We start from the raw sequence: 18,846 nt of genomic DNA, 5'->3' as shown, positions 1-18,846 counted from the left end.
CCCTCTCCCCCTCCCTCCAACCTCTCTCTCTCCCCCCCAACCTCTCTCTCCTCTCTACCAGACGGTCCGGTGCGGTTGCGTCGGGAGGTGGTTCTTCTGACAGATGACCGTAACCTGCGGGTCAAAGCCCTGACCAGGAATGTGCCGGTCAGAGACATCCCCGCATTCCTCACCTGGGCCAAAGTGGGCTGAACTGGGTCACACCTTAGACCACGCCCAGAGCACCCAAACAACCAATCAACTGCTGAGAACCGCTGGCCACCTCCCATACCATCGGAGTGGAGGAGGAGCCTGTAAGCTAATGCAGAAGTGAAGACTGATGGAGAGAAGGAGAAGAAAGCTTTTTTTTGTGGAAAAATGAAATATGGAAACTAAAAAGCATTTTTTTGTTGTTGTGTGGAATGAGTTGAAATAGGCTGAGATCTTTTTACCCTCTCATTGTGATGAGGTGTGTGTGTTTGCCGCTGAGCTCAGGGAGCGGGAGGGAGGAGAGGAGCAGGGAGAGTTTTAAGAGATGCAGGAAGGCTGGCCCATGAAGAGATGTAGAAGACAGAAGGAGGAGAGGTATTTGTGTTCATTTCTGGTTTCTTCGGTCCAGCCATGCGTCGTGCGTAACTTCTGCAGTGCGTTCACAAGGCCAGGTACTTACCTCAGCGGAAACGACAGAGAGGAAGAGAGACATGGAATGGAGAGGGACAGGGAGGTTAGGGCTGGAGGACGAAGGCCCAAACCTGACTGAGTATGTGTTTGTGTGAGGGTCTGTTTGACTGACAGCTGTCTGGAACCCCAGAGCAGCACAGAGAGAGAGGCTTTGTATTTTTTAAATTGAACCTTTATTTAACTCGGCAAGTCAGTTAAGAACAAATTCTTATTTACAATGAGGGCCTAGCCCGGGTCAAACCGTAACCCTGATGACACTGGGCCAGTTGTGATACAGCCTGGAATCGAACCAGGGTCTGTAGTGACGCCTCTAGCACTGAGATGCAGTGCTATAGACCGCTGCGCCACTCGGGGGAATGGCAGGGGAGTCAGGTTGTAGTATCGGGGTACCAGCCATGTTGTAGTGTCGGGGTACCAGCCAGGTTGTAGTATCAGGGTACCAGCCAGGTTGTAGTATCAAGGTACCAGCCAGGTTGTAATATCGGGGTACCAGCCAGGTTGTAGTATCAGGGTACCAGCCAGGTTGTAGTATCAGGGTACCAGCCAGGTTGTAGTATCGGGGTACCAGCCAGGTTGTAGTATTGGGGTACCAGTCAGGTTGTAGTATCGGGGTACCAGCCAGGTTGTAGTATCGGGGTAGCTGCCAGGTTATAGTATCGGGGTACCTGCCAGGTTGTAGTATCGGGGTACCAGCCAGGTTGTAGTATCAGGGTACCAGCCAGGTTGTAGTATCAGGGTACCTGCCAGGTTGTAGTATCAGGGTACCAGCCAGGTTGTAGTATCAGGGTACCAGCCAGGTTGTAGTATCAGGGTACCTGCCAGGTTGTAGTATCAGGGTACCTGCCAGGTTGTAGTATCAGGGTACCAGCCAGGTTGTAGTATCAGGGTACCAGCCAGGTTGTAGTATCAGGGTACCAGCCAGGTTGTAGTATCAGGGTACCAGCCAGGTTGTAGTATCAGGGTATCTGCCAGGTTGTAGTATCGGGGTACCAGCCAGGTTGTAGTATCGGGATACCAGCCAGGTACCTTCATCTACCCACCCTCCTCCAGGTCCCCGTGACCCCGAGCCACATTCTCAGCCTCTGATGACCCGGAAGTGGTCCGTTTCAGTTCCTGTAAAACCATGAAGTGATTTTCATCCCAGTTGCCCAGCAGCTTGTGTCGACTGAGAGTCTTTCCCAAGGCTGAGAGTCTTTCCCAAGGCTGAGAGTCTTTCCCAGGGCTGAGAGTCTTTCCCAGGGCTGAGAGTCTTTCCCAAGGCTGAGAGTCTTTCCCAAGGCTTCTGTAAAGGAACAGCTTTTGAAGACAAAAAGACAAATGAAAAAACACTTGGTCTTTTTTAGCATTGTGTGGGGGAGTGTGTTGTTTCTGAGTTGGTTGGTGTATCCATTGGGAGTGTGTGATGTTTATGCTCTACAGTAGAGCGTTTCTGTCAGCAGAGGTTCTCACTCACCTACCCTTTTAATTCGTTGTTTTAAATCGTTTCAAAATATTATAATAAGATCGAACGTTAGTTTTAGGTCATTGTATATTTTGTGTGTTTTGTTTGCCTTTGTTTTTATCACCACCTCTGGGTAACTCGTTCAGCTTCTATAAATTATATATCTATGTTCGTTCTAAGTGCAGAACTTTGTGCTGATCTGTTTCTTTATGAGTGGCTAAGACCGGGGCTGTGTCCCAAAATGGTCAAAAGTTGTGTACTAAGCCTATAAGGAACAGGGTGCCAATAGGGTGCCAACAGGGTGCCCTACACTGATCAGACAATTAACAATGGAATGAGCTTTTGTAGCACCACAGTGTGCACACGTTAACAAGCGGGTATGACACGTGTGTGTTTACCACAAACGTGCGTGTCAGAGTACACACTATTCTGCACTGCGTCAGACAGACGGGGGAGTCCTTTCACAACCATAAAATGTCCCGCACAATATAAACAAAGATGACATCAGTGAACGACGTACCAGACGTAATATGTTTGATCAGCATGCTATAATGGTTAACTATGCATGCTGACGTTAAACGTGTTACCAGTTCTAATCTGTCCTCCAGAAGGTAGTTGGTTTATTATCCGCCTATGACAATAACACACACAGTTGAGTAATTTCACAAAGCATTATACATCAGTCTTGTAAGCTCAGGTCTATGAACAACTATAGATAGATTTGGTATTAATGAGTTGATACTCTCAAATCATTTGATCTTTACCTTTGTGTGTTGTGTATTTGCCAAAACCATAGCTAGTTAACTTGTTGATCCCACTTGTTTAGGAATCTTTGAGTGGGTCCCAATGATCTCTCCTTTCTCCCAAAGTGTGCACTTGTTCCCTTTTTTTGGGAGGGATTGGTGATCGAGTGCGCACTTCAGGAGGAAGGAGAGATTCCCGGGACGCTCCCTCCATCTACTCTCACTGTTCTGTCTATATGCTGGAGCCGACCCCAGGCCTGCATGTACTATCCCATCACAAGGCCTTTTCATTCTTTTCCATGAGTTGTTTGATTAAATGATTTGTTTTGATTCAAATCAGTTGTCTGTTTGTTTATTTATGTATGTGTGTGTGTGGTGTACAATGATGGGTTTACATCACGTGTCAAACTCATTCCACAGAGGGCCGAGTGTCTGTGGGTTTTCACTCCTCCCTTGTACTTGATTGATGAATTAAGGTCACTGATTAGTAAGGAACTCTCCTCACCTGGTTGTCTAGGTCTTAGTAAGGAACTCTCCTCACCTGGTTGTCTAGGTCTTAGTAAGGAACTCTCCTCACCTGGTTGTCTAGGTCTCAGTAAGGAACTCTCCTCACCTGGTTGTCTAGGTCTTAGTAAGGAACTCTCCTCACCTGGTTGTCTAGGTCTTAGTAAGGAACTCACCTGGTTGTCTAGGTCTTAGTAAGGAACTCTCCTCACCTGGTTGTCTAGGTCTTAGTAAGGAACTCTCCTCACCTGGTTGTCTAGGTCTTAGTAAGGAACTCTCCTCACCTGGTTGTCTAGGTCTTAGTAAGGAACTCTCCTCACCTGGTTGTCTAGGTCTTAGTAAGGACCTCTCCTCACCTGGTTGTCTAGGTCTTAGTAAGGAACTCTCCTCACCTGGTTGTCTAGGTCTTAGTAAGGAACTCTCCTCACCTGGTTGTCTAGGTCTTAGTAAGGAACTCTCCTCACCTGGTTGTCTAGGTCTTAGTAAGGAACTCTCCTCACCTGGTTGTCTAGGTCTTAGTAAGGACCTCTCCTCACCTGGTTGTCTAGGTCTTAGTAAGGAACTCTCCTCACCTGGTTGTCTAGGTCTTAGTAAGGAACCCTCCTCACCTAGTTGTCTAGGTCTCAGTAAGGAACTCTCCTCACCTGGTTGTCTAGGTCTTAGTAAGGAACTCTCCTCACCTGGTTGTCTAGGTCTCAGTAAGTAACTCTCCTCACCTGGTTGTCTAGGTCTCAGTAAGGAACTCTCCTCACCTGGTTGTCTAGGTCTCAGTAAGGAACTCTCCTCACCTGGTTGTCTAGGTCTTAGTAAGGAACTCTCCTCACCTGGTTGTCTAGGTCTTAGTAAGGAACTCTCCTCGTCTAGTTGTCTAGGTCTCAGTAAGGAACTCTCCTCACCTGGTTGTCTAGGTCTTAGTAAGGAACTCTCCTCACCTGGTTGTCTAGGTCTCAGTAAGGAACTCTCCTCACCTGGTTGTCTAGGTCTTAGTAAGGAACTCTCCTCACCTGGTTGTCTAGGTCTTAGTAAGGAACGGTGGGTCTATGGTTTCTCCACCCTTGTTGATGTATATACTGTAGGTCTATGGTTTCACCACCGTTGTTGACCTAGCTACAGTAGGTTTATCCGGTAGAGATGTACGGTCTCCCAAACCCTCTGTTCAGTGGGGGACTTTCTGTCTGTCATTGGAGCCTTACTTTCTTTATTTGATTAAAGCGCAAATCAAATTTTATGGGTCGCATACACATATTTAAAAGATGCTATTGCGGGTGTAGAGAAATGCTTGTGTTCCTAGCTCCAACAGTGCAGTAATATCTAACAATTCACAAAAATACACACAAATCTAAAAAGAATGGAATTAAGAAATAGATAAATATTAGGACGAGCAATGTCAGAGTCCGGAGTATATATCTACATATAAATATGTGATGGGATGTATAGACATTATGGACAGTATATGATAGAATATGTAGAATACCTAGACATAATAGTACATGTACAGCAATAGTTCAGTAGGATGGCCTTGACTAAAATACTGTTTATACAGTATATACATATGAAGTGGGTAAAACAGTATGTTTTAAAGTCACCAGTGTTCCATAATTAAAGTGACCAGTGTTCCATTAAAGTGACCGGTGTTCCATTATTAAAGTGACCAGTGTTCCATTATTAAAGTGACCAGTGTTCCATTAAAGTGACCGGTGTTCCATTATTAAAGTGACCAGTGTTCCATTAAAGTGACCAGTGTTCCATTAAAGTGACCGGTGTTCCATTAAAGTGACCAGTGTTCCATTAAAGTGACCAGTGTTCCATTATTAAAGTGACCGGTGTTCCATAATTAAAGTGACCAGTGTTCCATTATTAAAGTGACCAGTGTTCCATTAAAGTGACCGGTGTTCCATTATTAAAGTGACCAGTGTTCCATTAAAGTGACCGGTGTTGCATTATTAAAGTGACCAGTGTTCCATTAAAGTGACCGGTGTTCCATTATTAAAGTGACCGGTGTTCTATTAAAGTGACCGGTGTTCCATTAAAGTGACCAGTGTTCCATTATTAAAGTGACCGGTGTTCCATTAAAGTGACCAGTGTTCCATTAAAGTGACCAGTGTTCCATTATTAAAGTGACCGGTGTTCCATTAAAGTGACCAGTGTTCCATTATTAAAGTGACCGGTGTTCCATTATTAAAGTGACCAGTGTTCCATTAAAGTGACCAGTGTTCCATTATTAAAGTGGCCAGTGTTCCATTATTAAAGTGACCGGTGTTCCATTATTAAAGTGACCAGTGTTCCATTAAAGTGATCAGTGTTCCATTATTAAAGTGACCGGTGTTCCATTATTAAAGTGACCAGTGTTCCATTAAAGTGACCAGTGTTCCATTATTAAAGTGGCCAGTGTTCCATGTCTATGTACATAGGGCAGGAGCTTCTAAGTTGCAGGGTTGAGTAACCGGGTGATAGCCGGCTGGTGACAGTGACTAAGTTCAGGGCAGGGTACTGGGTGGAGGCTGGCGAGTGATGGCTATTTAATAGTCTGATGGCCTTGAGATAGAAGATGTTTTTCAGTCTTTCGGTCCCAGCTTTGATGCACCTGTACTGACCTCGCCTTCTGGATGATAGCAGGTGAACAGGCTGTGGCTCGGCTGGTTGTTGTCCTTGATATTATTTTTGGCCTTCCTGTGACATCGGGTGCTGTATGTGTCTGGGAGGGCAGGCAGTGTGCCCCCGGTGATGGGTTAGGAAGACAGCACCATCCTCTAGAGAGTTCTGGATTACGGGCGGTGCAGTTGCCGTACCAGGCAATGAAGCTCGACAGGAGGCTCTCAATAGTGCATCTGTATAAATTTGTGAGGGTCTTAGGGGCCAAGCTGATTTTCTTCAGCCTCCTGAAGTTAAACATTCATACACCACTGGAAGAAACTCTTAACTTGTGTTTTCTAACAGCTGATTTAGCTAATGCAATTGTATTTAACTTGAAGCTACTCAGTGTGGAGGTGGGCTGGGCTTTGAGCTAGGATAGGACGAGGGGGGGAGTGTTTATGTAACAGGCTGTTGGTGGAAGAAGGTGAGGGACCAAGGTGCAGCGTGTTCATCATTATTTAATAGAACACTGAATGACAAAACAACAAGGAGAACAACCGAAACAGTTCTGTCTGGTGCAGACACCAATACAGAAAGCAACTACCCACAAAACCCATGTGGGCAAGAGCTACCTAAGTATGGTTCCCAATCAGAGACAACGATAGACAGCTGTCCCTGATTGAGAACCATAGGCCAAAAAACAAAGAAATACAAAAACATAGAAAAAAGAACATAGAACGCCCACCCTAGTCACACCCTGGCCTAACCAAAATAGAGAATAAAAAGCCTCTCTATGGCCAGGGCGTGACAGTTTATTTTGTAATTAAGATGTAATGGAACCCGTTTTGTTAATTAATGACAAAAACATCTCAATAAGGAAATACACACCTAGACAAAATGAGAATGACGAAACAGATTTTATCCTACTTTCAGTGTTAGTAGATGCACAACTGGAAATAGTGTTTAGAATTGTATTCCTCTCACCTTAGCTTGAATTTCATTGGGTCACCAATGTCACTTACATCACCAACCCGGAAGTTGATTTACCTCAGTATTTTGTACACAATCGGTCGTTTTTCCTGTCCAGTGTTATATTCATGTGATGTATACAGAGATGAATTGTTCTTTCATTTGACCTTGGAACATGTTTTGAAACCCAAATGTAATGCAAATGTAACAATATGAACACATGTGAATCATTGTTCATATTTAGACAATTATTTGTCATATTTCCATTATAAATACCGATTATTTACACTTTTCTACTCGGGGATGGAATTGAAGGATTTTGGGCACTGGCCAGCCAAGCTACTAGACCACAATTTGAACTCGCCCCGGTCCAACATCTGTGCCATGCTATATTTGAAAAGACAAAGATAACATCTCAGTTACATACTTGTCGTCCTCTCTCCTCATCTCCTCAAAACCCATTGGATGAGAAAGCCAGAGGTCCCTCCCCTCTGACCTTCTCCTCTAATGGTTTTTGAGAAGGAGAGAACATGAGGAGTATGCAATTGAGATCTTACCCAGGTTTCTCTAGCAGTCAGGCTAGTTGGTATGGAGCGAGATACCTGCCAAAAGGTTGAACGTACATATCGCTAGGTTCGTAAGAAAATCCACACGTTAATTGCTACGCTCATAAGAAAAGCCATTTATGAAACGGAAACGTGACATTTAATCTGTGAACATACAAACACCGTGTTATGATTACGGACCAACATTTTAGGCTTGAACAAATCTAGTGTTGCAAATCTGACGTACAATTATACCTTTCAAAGTTTTGGCCTGTTTCATCTCTCCAACAAAATAAATGTACACCAAACGGCCTGTGATGAGTTCTACACGAAAAAGCAGTTTAGCCTTTACGAAGACTACCTAAAACCACTGCAACAGACTTATTGTAAAGTGCGGTAATAAATTTATGCCAGACTTAGCCTACGTTTAATCTCTCCCTTGTTCATTTCAAAGTCCATATGTTCATGACCCGAATCATGTACAATTATTTAACATTTATATTAACCCCTCTCACAGAATATGCTTTGGCAAGATTTTAAGGGATGATAAATAAAAATAAAAATTTTCTATAAAGAAAATATTTTGAGTGGCGAAGTCTCCAGTGGTAATACATAATGAATAGATCAACCAAACATCTATTATTATGATTATTACTGTATGTTTCATTATTCTGGTCGATACTACTGGTTATGATTCATTATTCTGGTAGATACTACTGGTTATGATTCATTATTCTGGTAGATACTACTGGTTATGATTCATTATTCTGGTAGATACTACTGGTTATGATTCATTATTCTGGTAGATACTACTGGTTATGATTCATTATTCTGGTAGATACTACTGGTTATGATTCATTATTCTGGTAGATACTACTGGTTATGACTCATTATTCTGGTAGATACTACTGGTTATGATTCATTATTCTGGTAGATACTACTGGTTATGATTCATTATTCTGGTAGATACTACTGGTTATGATTCATTATTCTGGTAGATACTACTGGTTATGATTCATTATTCCTGGTAGATACTACTGGTTATGATTCATTATTCTGGTAGATACTACTGGTTATGATTCATTATTCTGGTAGATACCACTGGTTATGATTCATTATTCTGGTAGATACTACTGGTTATGATTCATTATTCTGGTAGATACCACTGGTTATGATTCATTATTCTGGTAGATACTACTGGTTATGATTCATTATTCTGGTAGATACCACTGGTTATGATTCATTATTCTGGTAGATACTACTGGTTATGATTCATTATTCTGGTAGATACCACTGGTTATGATTCATTATTCTGGTAGATACTACTGGTTATGATTCATTATTCTGGTAGATACTACTGGTTATGATTCATTATTCCTGGTAGATACTACTGGTTATTTTTAATTATTCTAGTAGATACTACTGGTTATGACTCATTATTCTGGTAGATACTACTGGTTATGTTTCATTATTCTGGTAGATACTACTGGTTATGATTCATTATTCTGGTAGATACTACTGGTTATGATTCATTATTCCTGGTAGATACTACTGGTTATGATTCATTATTCCTGGTAGATACTACTGGTTATGATTCATTATTCTGGTAGATACTACTGGTTATGATTCATTATTCTGGTAGATACTACTGGTTATGATTCATTATTCCTGGTAGATACTACTGGTTATGATTCATTATTCTGGTAGATACTACTGGTTATGACTCATTATTCTGGTAGATACTACTGGTTATGATTCATTATTCCTGGTAGATACTACTGGTTATTATTCATTATTGCTGTTAGATACTACTGGTTATGATTCATTATTCCTGGTAGATACTACTGGTTATGTTTCATTATTCTGGTAGATACTACTGGTTATGTTTAATTATTCTGGTAGATACTACTGGTTATGATTCATTATTCTGGTAGATACTACTGGTTATGATTCATTATTCTGGTAGATACTACTGGTTATGACTCATTATTCTGGTAGATACTACTGGTTATGATTCATTATTCTGGTAGATACTACTGGTTATGTTTCATTATTCTGGTAGATACTACTAGTTATGACTCATTATTCTGGTAGATACTACTGGTTATGTTTAATTATTCTGGTAGATACTACTGGTTATGTTTAATTATTCTGGTAGATACTACTGGTTATGTTTCATTATTCTGGTAGATACTACTGGTTATGTTTCATTATTCCAGGTAGATACTACTGGTTATGATTCATTATTCCTGGTAGATACTAATGGTTATGTTTAATTATTCTGGTAGATACTACTGGTTATGATTCATTATTCCTGGTAGATACTAATGGTTATGTTTAATTATTCTGGTAGATACTACTGGTTATGATTCATTATTCCTGGTAGATACTACTGGTTATGATTCATTATTCTGGTAGATACTACTGGTTATGATTGCAGACAGAGCCCAGAGAATGGGATGGTGCAATATTGAATTTGTCATATTTTGATAAGGTGCATGCATGGGGATGTCCATGTCACCCAGAGATATGCCCATGCTGTAGAGATCCACCCAGCGGACAGAAACGTCACTGTTGTTGGCATAATACAGCTAGTGCTATCTAGACTTGCAGTGGCAAACAAATCCATTACATTAGCAACCTAAATGTGAGATAAACTCAACTGAGGAGTAATAGAGAATGGAGATTTTTAACTTGAAAACGTGCAGGATACCTCTTTCTGGTTTCCCTGACTACCTTTTTTTAAGTAGGCAAGTCAGTTAAGAACAAAATCTTATTTTCAATGACGGCCTACAGATCTGAACACAGTCAGACCACAAAGCGACCTTTGTGCGTCTAAACCCGTCTTTCAGTGCAATCTTCGTGTTTTGATAACAGAAGTCGCATGTATGTGTCAAGTGTAGACACCGCATGTGACAGGGATTACCTATGCACATGTGTTTGTGTAAATAAAACCTAATCTAATATGCACATATTTGGATTTAAGCGGATTTTCCACTCTTAAAGGGCCACAATAGTAGCAATGATGACGCTGGGGGTGGAAACTCGGTGCATTTGGAAATTAGAAGTGCTCCCTCCCCCCCCTTTACTGCGATATGTGCAATATGTATGACCAATATGAAGGGAAAAAAACGATTGGATTTAAGCTGAAGGGCTGCAAAATGAGCAGTGATGCTCCTCAGGGTTTACACTTTGTGGATTTGGAAAGTAGAAGTGCTCCTTACTAGAATTGGAACTCTCTTTTACTTTGACACAATGTTCAGGCAATTATGTATGCTGCATTGAATAATAGAAGTACCCACAAAAAACATTGTTGACCACTTAATATAGAAACACTTAAAATTATTATTTGTATGATAAGTAGTATAACATTTCGATAATTGTGCACATTATCCACCATTTTCCCCATCATTATTAATTGACAAAGTATACAGGACAAGACTCTTATTCTGAAGGATTGCAAAAAATCCATGACCCGGAAGTACTTAGTTATTATTGCGTATTTCACAGCGGTAATGGCGCTCGGTCGCATGTTTTCAGCAGAAAGTGTGGGTCTAATAGGAATATGTAGTTTGAGCGTCTGAAATTTTGATTTGTACGTAAAATGTCTAAACTACAGGTGTTGAGTGTGTTTATTACCGAGCGGCTAACAGCAGCGGCTGTGGATATATTTGGTTCGGCGGAGAAGACGTTAGCAGAGTACCGGGAGCGGCTGACAACAGCGGCGGTAGAGATATTTGTTGTGGTAGAAAATACGGTAGCAGAGGTTCAGGGAGAGAACGACCGTCTACGGGGGCTTCTTCTGGATCATTTCGGAGCAGGTTTGTAGCCACCACTTACACCAAGTTACCGGATAACAACATATTGTGTTTGCTGAATCACTAGCCGTGGACGTATCGTATTCACTACTAAGGTCAGGTAACTTAAGCTGTTTTGATTTAAAGGTTAGTAGCTAACGTTAATTATCTAGCCTGGCTGACACGACTCACGCTGAGATCCTATAGGCCTTTCTCTGCTGCGTTATTCATTTAATTGTTTTATTGTACCTTTATTTAACTAGGCAAGTCAGTTAAGAACAAATTCGTATTTTCAATGACGGCCTAGGAACAGTGGGTTTGTACGACAGATTTGTACCTTATCAGCTCGGGGGTTTGAACTTGCAACCTTCCGGTTACTAGTCCAACGCTCGGCTAGGCTACCCTGCCGCCGTTAACGCAGCTACTGTACACTACGGGCACAGATAGAACAAGGACTTGGCTAGTGATAAAAGTGTGTATCGAAGGTCATTCTCCGGTAAAATGTTTTACTGAAGTCTTCTAAACGAATATACTAATGTTTTAACGACCTTTTTTCTTCTATCGTCTACACTTGATGCTAAGTAGCTAACGTTTGCAAAACTAACGTTAGCTAAATATTATAGCTACAAAAAGCTTAGCTTGCTGGCAAAGAGCTTGCTAAGGCTAGGTATATAACGTGTATATACAATAAAATAAATATGTTATTTCCATTTTTTAACAGTTAACATAATGCATTATACAGTATATATACAAAAGTATGTTGACACCCCTATTTCAACTACACCCATTGCTGACAGGTGTAACGTTATAAAGTCGAGCACACGGCCATGCAATCTCCGTAGACAAACATTGGTAGTAGAATGGCCCGTTCTGAAGAGCAGGGTGGGTATAATTAGTGGAACGTTCCAACAGTAATCTGTTTCAAAAACTTCATAAAGTACAAGGTTGCCAACAAACCCTACCCAGTATCTTATTCTGCCGTGTTGTTTGTTGGCAACCTTGTTATTTACAACGTTTTTGGAACAGATTCCTGTTGGAACATTCCACAAATTATATCCACCCGAAAAGCACAGTGACTTTAAATGTGGCATCGTCATAGGATGCCACCTTTCCAACAAGTCAGTTAGTTACATTTCTGCCCTGCTAGAGCTGCCCCAGTCAATTGTAAATTATGTTATTGTGAAGTGGAAACGTCCCAGAAGATTGTTACAAGCCCCAATGCATAGTACATTTCGGTGGAGGCAGAGTAAAGGTTTGGGGCTGTTCTTCATGGTTCGGGCTAAGCCCCTAGTTCCAGTGAAGGGAAATCTTAATGCTGCAGCACACAATGACATTCTAGACGATTCTGTGCTTCCAACTTTGTGGCAACATTTTGGGGAAGGCCCTTTCCTGTTTCAGCATGACAATGCCACTGTGCACAGAGCGAGGTCCTTATAGAAATGGTATGTCTATCGGTGTGGAAGAACCGGATTGGTCTGCACAGGGCCCTGGCCTCAACCCCATCTAACACCTTTGGGATGAATTGGAACGCCAACCTTGAGGCAGGCTTAATCGCCCAACATCAGTCCCTGACCTCACTAATCCTCTTGTGGCTGAATGGAAGAAGGTCCCTGCAGTAATGTTTCAACATCTAGTGGAAAGCCTTCCCAGACGAGTGGAGGCTGTTATAGCAGCAAAAGGGGTGGACTCCATATTAATGCCCATCATTTTGGAAAGAGACGTTCGACGAGCAGGTGTCCACATACTTTTGGTCACGTAAGCTAGCTATAATATTAGTGTTAGGGGTCAACGTTGAAACTGTGGTTCTGGTGTTATACTTTGTATTTCATGTTATAGAGAAGCTTCTCAGGAACATGCAACACAGTTTCACGAGGTTAGGACTTAACCTTTGAACCCCACAGGGGACGTGTTGTAAAACACGGAAATGGTTCCAATCGTTTTCCCACAATTCCTTTAATCCAACGTGTATTTTAGAAACCCTTCAAACACAGGCTGTGTTTTATGTAGGCTTACCCTGTTTAAATTCATTGTGTCAGAATGCACAGGCTGTGTTTTTATGTAGGCTTACCCTGTTTAAATTCATTGTGTCAGAATGCACAGGCTGTGTTTTATGTAGGCTTACCCTTTTTAAATTCATTGTGTCAGAATGCACTGCTGTATTAAAGCAATTCAGAACTAACTTGACATGTTCTGTTGCAGATTCAAACCCAGATGAACTCATTGCAGAATGTATCCCATAATCATTCATTAATAAGCATATTTATATGACAAGAATGTACCTAGTCACTCGTCAAACACCTGAACTCCAACAATTACGTTGTTTTAAAGAAATCAAAATGGTAAACAATGCCTTTTATACACAACATCTGAATTTAAGTAAACATTCAATGATTTATTCATCAATGCCACAAACCTGGGATATCGAAGAGCAGCATATGAACTGTTCTATCTGAGAGCCCACGGGTTCTTCTGCTTGTCCATTATAGGAAATAGACCAGCACTAATAACACAATGTAAAACAGCATATTGTGATTTTGGTGGGTGAGTTACAAAGGAAACAACTGGATGCGTGAGGTAGGGGTTAATAAAATACTAGGTCAACTCCAGCAGAATGAGAAACACACATAACAGACTGAAAACAAGGAAACCATGCCTAAACACAGCTATATCAACACCCTTCTAGTCAATGTAACAGACTGAAAACAAGGAAACCGTGCCTAAACACAGCTATATCAACACCCTTCTAGTCAATGTAACAGGTCCATGTTGCTGCTGTCTACTGTGAGCAGCACATTTACCACTGCATTTAGTCTGAGCCCTAGAATAAACAGCAGGAGAAGGACTGCATTAAGACAGGTGACAAAAGTTAGCAAGAACAGGACAGCACAACACACGTTACTGAGTCTAGATGTTATCCAATCAGGAAAATGACAAGTGAAGGAAGCAGCATAGGGGAAATACATCACTATAGTAACGTATCTTTATGCAATATGTAAAACTAAAAGTTTGTTACATTTTAAAACAATTAAAGAAAATAACATGCAACTTTTATAGGAACTTAATATGCTAATTAGTACATACGGAATTGAAAAAAAAATCCAATAAAGTTGGTCATATACTGAGTACACAAAACATTAAGAACACATGCTCATATTTCGTTTGTCATTTCTCCAAGAACTTTCCACCGACACGTGCAAATAATTTTCTTTGAACGATTCCTGATTATTTTTGACACAAAAAAATGATTCACTTCGCCATCGCGGTGAATCGAATAATGAAACTCATTTCAGGACGCTCCCGATAAACAGTTCTTGTGCTGACGTTTCTACCATTTTAGAATTCTCTCTCTCATTATTACCATGTTATGTTGTTGTTTTTGTCTGTTCACAAACACAACTTTCTGCAATAGAACCCTATTACTGGCGTTCTGGATTCATTTGAAAGTTGATCATGAAATCGAGGAAGGAAAAAAAGCGAAATGACCCTCATTCCCTCTCCACCAAGCCAGTGGGTGGTCGTCTCCTCTGAAGACATCAGTAGGGAGGATGTGAGTTCTGCGCTGGCCCGCTGTTGAACACTGAGAATGACTGTTTGCTTCGCTCTCCCAAGAGGACTGCCCAGTGATGTGTTCTATGGTGAACATGCGTCCACGATCTCAGGTGAAATTGTCGGTAATCACCATTGAAAGGGTCTCCTATCACACTGTAGGCCTACAACATTTGTTTCCAAATGTACCACATGGAACCATACAATTGGTTCATATTGATGTACTTATTTACACACAGGGAAATACAATATTGGTAAGATGATTTTCACATTTGACTTTAATCAGTGGTTTGTAGAGGACCCAGGCTGAATTGCTAGGCAACGCAAAGACCCCCTGCCCCGGGTAAAAATAAATAGACCATACAATGTTCGTACAGGTCGACGGGACGATATGTAATTCCAGAGATCGATATGTCATTCCAGAGATCTTCTCAATTACCTTGAGACCGGCAGTTATTTGCTTCACAATCACCGGCTGACAATTTCATGACCGCAACAGGCCTAAGCACGGCATAGAGAATTCAGAATGTGAAGTATTTTGAATTGTTATTCAGTATTTTTACTCCTTTCCTTCTCTACAGACCCCAAGCAGGTAACTCTCCCTGAAGAGGAGGTTCCCCCTAACCAGCAGCCGCACTGTGAGCAGGAGTGGAGCCCCAGTCTGCGGCAGGAGGACCCAGAGCCCACCCAGATTACAGAGGAACTCCGGACCAGTCAGGAGGAAGAGCAGCTTCAAAGACTTAGGTCTGCTACCACAGAGGTCATACAGTTGATATTTATTCCTCCCTGTGTGGAAAGTGACTGTGATCAGGACAGCAAAAAGGACTCTCTACCCACCAATACAACTGAACAGACCCAATCAGATGAAGAGCACTACAGTATCAGAGTATCAGAACCAACCAGTGACTCTCAGACGCTCTCTGTACTACATCCAGATTGTTCTGCAGCTCCAAGTGAAATCATTGTAAGTATTGATGAGGAGGAGAGTGAAGAACTACCGTCAGGGTCAAAGAGAACCCGGGACAAGAAAGGACAAAGCTCTCAAGTCTGCACTGAAGCCAAGACAACCAATGAGCAGAAAGCACCATTGAAGTGTCACACAAGCAAGAGGCGATACAAGTGTCCTGTGTGCAGTAAACTGTTTAAGGCACCAGTCAGTTTAAAAGTACATCAGAGAATTCACAAAGCAGAGAAACGACACAGGTGTCCTTTCTGTGGAAAAGACTTTAAATCACTAAATGGTCTACAACGACACAAAAAAGTTCACACAGGGGAGAAAGAACCACAGCGGTGTTCTTTGTGCAGTGAATCCTTCCTTTGCACAGCTTCTTTAAAAGATCATCAGCGAATTCACACAGGTGAAAAAACATATCTGTGCAAAGAATGTGGCAAATCCTTCAGTGTCAAGACCGACTTCAACAAGCATATGAGCACGACTCACCCAGATGCAAAACCGTACAATTGTCCAGTGTGCAAGGAATGTTTCAACACACCAGGCTCTCTGAAAATACATGGGAAAACTCATGGAGCGAATCCATGCATCTGTCCTGTGTGTAATAAATGCTTTAAGAGGCCACGCTACCTAAAGGAACACCAACAGAAGTTTCATGGTAGTGAGAAACCATACACGTGTGCGGTGTGCAGTAAAACCTTTTATAATGTAAGCCATTATAAAGTACATCAGAGAAATCACACAGGGGAGAAACCCTTCAAGTGTCCTGTGTGTATTAAAAGCTTTACTAGCTCAGGCCTGTTAAAAATACATCAGGTAATTCATACAGGTGAGAAACCGCATAAGTGCAAAGAATGTGACAAATGCTTCTACCGCAAGGGACATCTGGTCAAGCATATGAGGACTCACACAGGGGAGAAACCGTATGGTTGCCGTGAATGTGACAAATGCTTCACTCAAAGGTCATCATTAAAAGACCATATGAGGATTCACACAGGGGAGAAACCGTTTTGTTGCACTGAATGTGAGAAACGCTTCACTCAAAGGGCAACATTAAACGTGCATATGAAGATTCACACAGGGGAGAAACCATATCAGTGTAAAGAGTGTGACAAATCTTTCAGTCAAAAACATGAACTGAGAAAGCATATGAGAATTCACACAGGGGAGAAATCATACAAGTGCCCTCTTTGTGAAAAATGCTTTAAATCATTGGGTGGTCTGAAACAACACGAGCTGAATCACTCTGGAGAGAAACCATCATATCTCTGCAGCGATTGTGGCAAAAGCTTCCGAACGATGAGTTACCTGAGGGTTCATATGAAGACTCACACAGAGACAGAACCAGGGAGCCGGACAGAGAGCGAACCGGGGAGCCGGACAGAGAGCGAACCGGGGAGCCGGACAGAGAGCGAACCGGGGAGCCGGACAGAGAGCGAACCGGGGAGTCACAAAAAGAGAAGACTGCATATGTGTCCTGTATGTGGGAAAGGCTTTGCATATCCAAATGTTCTAAAAATCCACCAGCGAATTCACACTGGGGAGAAACCACATCAATGTCATGTTTGCAACAAAAGATTCATTCAGAAATGTGATCTGACTAGACATATGAGGACACACACAGGGGAGAAAAGAAGAGAAAATCAATCAGAGAAACAGTTGTATCTTTGCAGTGATTGTGGCAAGTGCTTCCGGGAAAAACGTTATCTGAGAAAGCATATGAGAATTCACACCGAGAGAGATTCGGGTAATAAAACCGAGCGAGAGCTGCATAAGTGTCCTGTTTGTGGAAAAGGCTGTACGTCACTGAGTTATCTCAAAGACCACCAGGGAATTCACACCGGAGAGAAACCGTATCTGTGCACTGTTTGCGGCAAAAGCTTCACTTGGAAGGGAGTCCTTAGAGAACACATGAAGACTCACACAGGGGAGAAATCACATCAGTGCCATGTCTGCAGCAAAAGGTTCATTTATAGCAGAAAACTGTCACTTCACATGATGACTCACACAGGGGAGAAGCCATTGAAGTGTTCTGTATGTGGGAAAGGTTTTACATCATCGGGTGATCTGACACGCCACAAGCGAATTCACACCGGAGAGAAACCGTATCGCTGCAACGATTGCAACAAACGCTTTAGTCAGATAAGTTCCCTTAAATCACACATGAAGAATATTCACTAAACAACAGTGTCCATTGTGTAAAATGTCCGTTTTGAAGATAAAGGCTTATTCAAACTGACACCTGTAAGTGAACATATCCTCAGGTTTGATAATAACTGAATTATACTGTACTGTAGGCCCTCACTTATGTGCTTTGTCAACTCTGGGTCTGCATGGCAAATTGCCCAGGAAAACACTCAAGGGCCTAGCAGCCCTTCCTGACTATTGAAATGTGTGTTAGTGATGCTATTGCCTCCATGTTTGGTATCTCATAAACTTCTGAAGCAAACTTTGATGTCATCTATATGGATGTATGACCTGTGGTAACTTGTATCTGGACAGGGTGAACTTTAAGCTACTATGTGTTAAGTGATTTTATTGTCCTTAGGAATTCTGCCTTATTTGGTTTCATCCCCCACACAAGCCGTTAGACTCTGACACCCTGTGGATTTTGGGCCTAGGTGATCAGGTTACTGTAACTTGTTATGGTTGGATGGTTTGATTAAGTCACCTTGAAATGTTAGAAAGGGAATGCCTTTTTTTCTGTCTGTTCCTCATGTTCATATAGCTTTTCTGTAGAGCGTAGGACATGTTTTTCTTGTCGGCCTGAGTAGGTCTGTTTTTGGTCATGCTTTGCCTTTTAACTGTAAGATCCCAGCCCCTCCAATTTTTTTTTCTCTCACACACACCGAATAGTTGCAGTGATATGTGTTGTTTTACAAGGTCAGCAATAGTAGTACAGCACCCCTGGAGCAAATTAGGGTTAAGTGCCTTGCTCATGGGCAAAGACAGATTTTATATCTGGTATTCAAAACAACGACCTTTCGGTTACTGGCCCAACGCTCTGACCACTAGGCTACCTTGTCGCCCCTGTCATATGCCTTGTCTCATATGCCTTGCCGCCCCTGTCATATGCCTTGCCGCCCCTGTCATATGCCTTGCCGCCCCTGTCATA

The 18,846-nt window shown here is 42.0% G+C and overlaps 2 protein-coding genes across 2 annotated transcripts in view; both read left to right on the top strand.

Moving 5' to 3' along the window:
• LOC139388078 (telomerase-binding protein EST1A-like) overlaps window positions 1-3,174 on the top strand; it is a 36,515-nt gene extending 33,341 nt beyond the window's left edge. Inside the window, exon 19 of the mRNA XM_071134606.1 lies at window positions 62-3,174. Coding sequence (XP_070990707.1) covers window positions 62-192 — 131 coding nt within the window. The 3' untranslated portion in view covers window positions 193-3,174. The remainder of the gene's footprint in view (window positions 1-61) is intronic.
• A 7,759-nt stretch (window positions 3,175-10,933) lies between these two features.
• LOC139388042 (zinc finger protein 585A-like) lies at window positions 10,934-18,445 on the top strand. The gene is made up of 2 exons (XM_071134541.1): window positions 10,934-11,257; window positions 15,361-18,445. Exons 1-2 carry the CDS (start codon window positions 11,041-11,043, stop codon window positions 17,910-17,912), a joined length of 2,769 nt encoding a protein of 922 aa, XP_070990642.1. The 5' UTR covers window positions 10,934-11,040; the 3' UTR covers window positions 17,913-18,445.
• The last annotated feature ends 401 nt before the right edge of the window (window positions 18,446-18,846 follow it).

This window comes from Oncorhynchus clarkii, chromosome 29, assembly GCF_045791955.1.
Source record: "Oncorhynchus clarkii lewisi isolate Uvic-CL-2024 chromosome 29, UVic_Ocla_1.0, whole genome shotgun sequence".
NCBI lineage: Eukaryota > Metazoa > Chordata > Actinopteri > Salmoniformes > Salmonidae > Oncorhynchus > Oncorhynchus clarkii.
This window is presented reverse-complemented; position numbering and strand designations above follow the sequence as displayed.

What these genes read in the sequence shown, in the direction of transcription:
- LOC139388042 (XM_071134541.1), top strand. Translation starts at nt 11,041, where the DNA reads ATGTCTAAACTACAGGTGTTGAGTGTGTTTATTACCGAGCGGCTAACA. An exon ending in TCTGGATCATTTCGGAGCAG is followed by an intron (nt 11,258 to 15,360) that starts GTTTGTAGCCAC and finishes CCTTCTCTACAG; the next exon opens with ACCCCAAGCAGGTAACTCTC.